This window comes from Helianthus annuus, chromosome 2 (assembly GCF_002127325.2).
Source record: "Helianthus annuus cultivar XRQ/B chromosome 2, HanXRQr2.0-SUNRISE, whole genome shotgun sequence".
NCBI lineage: Eukaryota > Viridiplantae > Streptophyta > Magnoliopsida > Asterales > Asteraceae > Helianthus > Helianthus annuus.
In genome coordinates, this window is record NC_035434.2 from 147,935,335 (window position 1) to 147,941,238 (window position 5,904).

A 5,904-nucleotide genomic window follows, 5' to 3' on the forward strand; every position below is an offset into this window, starting at 1 on the left:
ATTGGAGAGATAATGAGTGTGTTTGAATATAAGTGGAGATTTGATGTGTTAGCGTTTGTGAACGTTTGAAGGTGGATGCATTGGAGTGCCCTAGAAATTGTCGATTTTGTAATTTAAATAACTTGAATAGTTTTTTTAATCATGTGTGTTTCATTATCGGATTAAGGGATATCGAGCAAACCAAAAATTCTGTAAAAAACCAACAAACTTTATGTGAAAAACAAAGTTCTGATTTTTCAGCGTTGTAACCCAAAAGAACTCCTTTAAGGGGGGTTAAACCATCACAACGATTGATTTGAAACGTTGCAACTCTCTGTGAAAAAAGTACAAAAATTAACGATTATAATTGTTGATGATTATTAGTTATATTAGTTAAAGCTTTATGAGAAACTACATTAGTAGTAACCATCTTGCTACTAGCTACTACCGCCATAAGTAGTTGCTCGGTTGATGCTAAACTCAGTTACTATTGCTCAATAGTAACTTACTACTGGATGACTTATTTCTCGCCGATTAGTACATTGTTATCTACCATATGCATTAGAAAAGCATGATGCATTCGGAGGGATTCATACCGAAGTGATAGGTCGCCGGTGTAAACACGAAGACGCATGCATCATGTACATGAGACGCAAAATATTTATGTAATGTACATGAGACGCAAAATATTTATGTAATAAAATTTAAATTTATGATAGATTTCTATAAAATCTGTCGATGCACAAAATCTACCATGTACAAGTGTCGCGCCTCATGTGGACCTGTTGCCTTGCACTATCAAAGGCGACTCTTTTCCCACATGAGGGCAACTGGTTTCTAGACGCACCTAAACGCTCCTAAGACACGCCGTTTTAATCCAAGCTCATGTTGACCTATTACAAAACCCAAACCGGGCGATCTTGCTACCCCTCATGCGTCACTTTCTTAACCTAATTTTAAAGTAAGCACAACTTGACCCGTTACCTAAACCAACGGATCTTGCCATGACTCACCCAAAATCCAACAAATCGACGGGATCAACTGTAAATCCAAGATCATATCTCAAAACAGGTATTTTCAAGAAGCAACTCAACAAAAAGATCATGGTATGTTTCATTTTTAAATCTTCATAAAAAACCGAACTCAACAAACAAAATATAGCAAGACAAGTCTGGAAAACGAAACAATAATATTATAGAATGAATTTTGAGGACAACTGTTGCAAAGCTATTGCCACGTTATGCGAAACTGTTGCTAAAAATCTTGTAAAATCAAAATGCCGCCTTCCGTGCATGATCCTTCTTTATCGAGGCACGCTGAGACCCATCTCTGGAGGAAAAAAAAAGTTAAAAAGTGCATCAGTTATGATTAAACATGCACATTTGAGACCAAGCGTTTTACACCTCCATGCATATGATACGATGCCAACAAAAGTCGGCATATAGTTGCAATTTTCTAACCATAAAATGTTGGATGTTTATCTAAAATGCATGAAACTTGGGGAACAAGCAAAAACCACGTTAATAAGCTTCCCTATTAAACCTGATACGACCTGGATAAATATTGACGAACAAAATATGGCTTAAAGATATGCCTTGAAGGAGAAGGCTAAATATAAGATTTTTGTTAGTTTTCTTATTGTAGGTGTTTTCTAGTTTTCATATAGTAAACGTCTATGTAGTCAAGAGACCCAGGTGAAAACACAGCCAAAATGCCTTGCGGCCAATGCCATCAAGACGCTCCAACAAGATTCTAGACAGATTCTGCAATTCCGACCTGAACAGGTCTGAACAGTTGATAGTGGTCTGGAACCAGCGTTAAACTAGGCCTAAAACATGTCTAAAGCCCCTAAAAATTAATGTACTTTAAGCGCACTCAAGGCGCATAGGACTCGCCTGGGGCCTAAGCGCAAAGCGCAAAAAAAGCGAGGGCCTGAGAAAAATTAAGCGCATAATGAAAAAAAGTTAAAAATATATTATGTATTAGAAAAAGAATACTATTCTTCAAATAAAATAAACAAAATCTATTATATAAAATTATATGTCATCTATTTAGAACCAAAAGTTCTAAAAATATTAGTGTATTAGTGTAGAAAAGTAGTTTCCTTAGATAAAAGTAGAAATCTGGCTAGAATTTTGTCGGAATTTAGAGAATTTGGCCGGAAACTATCCAGAATCTAGGAATCTCGCCGGAATGTGCGTCTGAACCATCACCTGGAGAATTAAAGCGCAAATTCCTCGACTTAAAGCGCAACTGCCTCGCCTCGCCTGAAAAATGGGCCTAGGCGCAAGAGGCGATGGCTTTTAACTACTATGACTTATATCGTATGCGTGCTTAAATAAGCCCTCGTTTATTAAAGTGCACCTAGCGCCTTCAACTACCTAGATAAAAGTAGTTTTCTACTTCTATAACTATTAAGTTTCTTTTAGTAGATCTTCATTATATTGCTTCAAATGACTTTCTGAACTGTTCGAAAACCCAAGCCATCTGTCCCCAAACCACCACCCGGGCATGTTTCCTTTTTTTCCGAACTGAAACCAGCCCATGAAGCTGTTCCAACACGACCCGCGGTTATGCCTACGCTGTACAAACTAACCGAAACCCGCTCAACAACATCACCTCCACCCCCTTTGCAAGATCCATTTCCGCTTCGACCATAATTTGTATTTTGTAGTCCATAGAAGGTTAGGACCTCACTTCAGCTAGCTGTGAAGAAACATATCGTGCCGAAAAAGAGAACAGTTTATCCTTGAGGACAAGGATCATTCGAGCGGGAGGAAATGTTACGCGTATTGCTTCTATCTCTCAAATCCTATAAAACTATCCAGTCCATACACATGTCAACAATCACATTCCATCCAACCCTCAAACAACTAATTCTAACTATATAAAAACATGTCATAACGTAACAAAATATAACAAAGTAGTATGCTTACAGATAAACACAAGAGAGAAAATATCAAACTCCCGGATTTGCACTGGAAAGCATACCCTGAGACAAAGACCTCGACCCTTTCGAGTCAATCCCAAGACAAGACGTCAGCCGAGCAGACGACACCGCTGTATGTAGCGGCAACAAAGATTGCACACAACCTGTTCGACGAAATGCCCTGCAACAAAAAAACAGTTTTTTTGGTTCAACTTATGAATTTCAACTGACCCACTGTTTCAAGATGTGTAAAACATGAAAAGCCCTAAAAATGGAGTTATAAATTGGGTGAATTTGATGGGGGGGTTTGGATAGGGTTTTACCTTGTTAGAGATGATGTCGTTGGAGATGAATGAGTTGTGAAAGATGGAATTGAAGTGGGTTTAGGAGATGGGGTTCTCATGGATTTGAAGATTGTTGAAGCTGGTTTACAGATTGAGCGGTATCGAGACGCCATTGATGATGATTGTGAAATGTTTTCGAGGGTTTGTTAGGGTTACAGATGGAGATAGGTCGAAGAAGGGTTTAGGGGAGAGTTTCTGGTAGGCCCGTCCACTTTTACCCGGAATCCAAAATCCGACCCGATTCTGAAGCCACCAGAACTTAATGCTCGAAAAACTCGAACCTCACCAACCTGAACCTTATATGGACGGTTATCGAGTCGCTTGTTTTCAACCAAAAACCTGAACAATCCAACCTGATAAAACACGAAAACCTGAAAAACTTGAAGATTTATTGTTTTTTTTATAGATGTGTTTTGGTTTGGAGTCTCTAGTATTTGAAACATTAAGCTTTGAGATTTTCGAATATTATCATATCATATTGTCAAATTCTGTTTGAATTTTGATAATATTTTTTAGTAGCAATATAAATTTTGTAAAACCACCCTTTTTTTCTCATTTTACATATAAACCCGAAAACATAACAGCCTAACTAATCCAAACTAAAAATGGGTCGGTTATCATGTAACTTTTTCACGGATAAAAATCCAAATAACCCAACCCAAAAAACCCAAAACCTAAAAACACCCTAAGTTTGTATGAGGAAATGACGGTTGATACCCTTTTTGCATATGCGAGCAAATTTAAATCTCATGTATGGGGAAATGACGGTTGATACCCTTTTTGCGTATGTGAGCAAATTTAAATCTCATTTTCTACAAACCCATGGTTGTGATTGTGGGGTTGGTTAATTTTTATTAAGTTTTTAAGATATCGTTGTCTTTTGGCTGTTTTTTGGTTCATGTTAAAGAGAGTAAAGGAGACGCGACTGATGCAGTGGAGAGAAGTGGCATTTTTTTTGTGTAAAAAGGCTCAATTACGGATTATGTGACGATTGGAGGCTAAAACGGGCCTTAAGATCCTAGTTGGCAAAAACGGGCGATGTTGGGTAGTATGAGATGTCAAACGTTACAAATAGTAGTAGAGTCTCTAGTGTCTTTCATGATGGACTCGTTAAAGATGATGAGTCCCCATGGGTGTTTGGAACACCTTAAAAGAAGCCTACGATGGCGAGCAAATCTCATTGAGAAAGAAGGATCCATAAAGATGGGTAATTGTAACACTTATAAAAGATGTTGGATCGTAACAAAAAGTGTCACATCTCAAATATCACCGATGCGTTATCGACGCTATATACATCCACAGTTAAGCATCATCAGGTAGAGTAATATGAAAATGAGTGACATATTCTCCATCTTGTTAATAACAATCTAAGAACTCATAGCTTGCAATATATACACACAAATATTACAATACCAAGTGTATATGTATTGTTTTCTCTGTAATATAACTAAGTGACAGTTGACATGACACCTACAAGTCTACAACTAAGTTATATAACTTATAAGGTACAAGTTGACATCGCTTGTTGAGTACCTCAAATCCACTTCCATAGAAAACCACCTTAACAATCAACATACCCATCTTTTCCGCCTTATTCCCCTCCATATTCCTTACTTCAAAACGTAACCAATAAATTCATCCAAAGAGTTTTATAACTTACCCATAAATCTAGGAAATCAATTTCTTCAACCTTAACAAAGTCAACACACTAAATTTAGCAACTCATTTTAATTCACATAAACATGTCTCAATCTAACTTATCAATCAACACTAAACACACCTTCCCCATTATCATATAAATAGAACATAACTTCACACCAATAACATTCATTTGTACACCTCAAAATGCAACAATCTCCCCTTTCACATCCACCACAACACATCACCCGCATCCGCCTCCTCCACCGTTCCAACGCCACATTCTTCATCCTCGGTACCACCGGAAACGTCTACACAGTCACCCTCGCCACCACACCGACATGCACATGCCCCGACCCCACCGTACCATGCAAACACATTCATTTTCTCTACGTACACGCTCTCTCACTTCCCCTCAACAACCCATGTCTCCATCGTCGCACTCTCCGTCCATGTCAACTCACACGCCTCCTCTCCACCAAAATCTCCAAAGAAGCGGTCGCTAGTGCACCGATAAGAAGGCGTTTCCATGAGTTGTACCGTCGTTCGAACGGTGGCAAGTTGTTGGTGCATGTAGAGGATGGTTCTAAGTGTCCGGTTTGTTTGGAGGAGTTTAGGGTGGGTCGTTGGCGTGTGGTGGCGTGTGGCGCGTGTAAGAATCCGATTCATGTGGTGTGTTTGACGGCATGGAAGAGTAAAAGTTCGAGAACTTGTGTGATTTGTAGAGCAAGGTGGAGAGAGACAAAACAAGAAGACAAGTATCTTAACCTGTCGGCTTATGTTGGTGAAGATGACAACATGGTTAGGACTTAGGAATGTTATTGTGGAGATTAATGTTAATTGGTTGTGTTTGGGCTAATGTTTATAACAATGTCTTAAATTTTATGATTCATGGTGAAAATATTAGTTTCGTATCATCGTTAATTCTCCTTCTGTCATCATCAGTTGATTAATTTAAAAAATAAATTATTTATTTGGAATGAACCAATTACAATTTTTGGTTCATTATGATCT

The 5,904-nt window shown here is 38.2% G+C and overlaps 2 protein-coding genes across 3 annotated transcripts; one reads left to right on the forward strand and one right to left on the reverse strand.

Annotated features, from left to right (window-relative positions):
- Window positions 1-1,068: 1,068 nt before the first annotated feature.
- Window positions 1,069-3,469, reverse strand: LOC110923725 (protein NONRESPONDING TO OXYLIPINS 2, mitochondrial). 2 transcript variants are annotated; one of them, XM_022167791.2, is made up of 3 exons: window positions 3,232-3,469; window positions 2,971-3,089; window positions 1,069-1,308 (listed from the first exon to the last, which is right to left on the reverse strand). In XM_022167791.2, exons 1-3 carry the CDS (start codon window positions 3,363-3,365, stop codon window positions 1,283-1,285), a joined length of 279 nt encoding a protein of 92 aa, XP_022023483.1. In that variant the 5' UTR covers window positions 3,366-3,469; the 3' UTR covers window positions 1,069-1,282. The 2 variants fall into 2 exon arrangements, with proteins under 2 accessions (XP_022023483.1, XP_022023488.1); XM_022167796.2 differs by having other exon boundaries at window positions 2,916-3,089; window positions 3,232-3,465.
- A 1,628-nt stretch (window positions 3,470-5,097) lies between these two features.
- On the forward strand, window positions 5,098-5,703 carry LOC110897740. The gene has a single exon (XM_022144473.1). It carries the CDS (start codon window positions 5,098-5,100, stop codon window positions 5,701-5,703), a length of 606 nt encoding a protein of 201 aa, XP_022000165.1.
- Window positions 5,704-5,904: the final 201 nt, after the last annotated feature.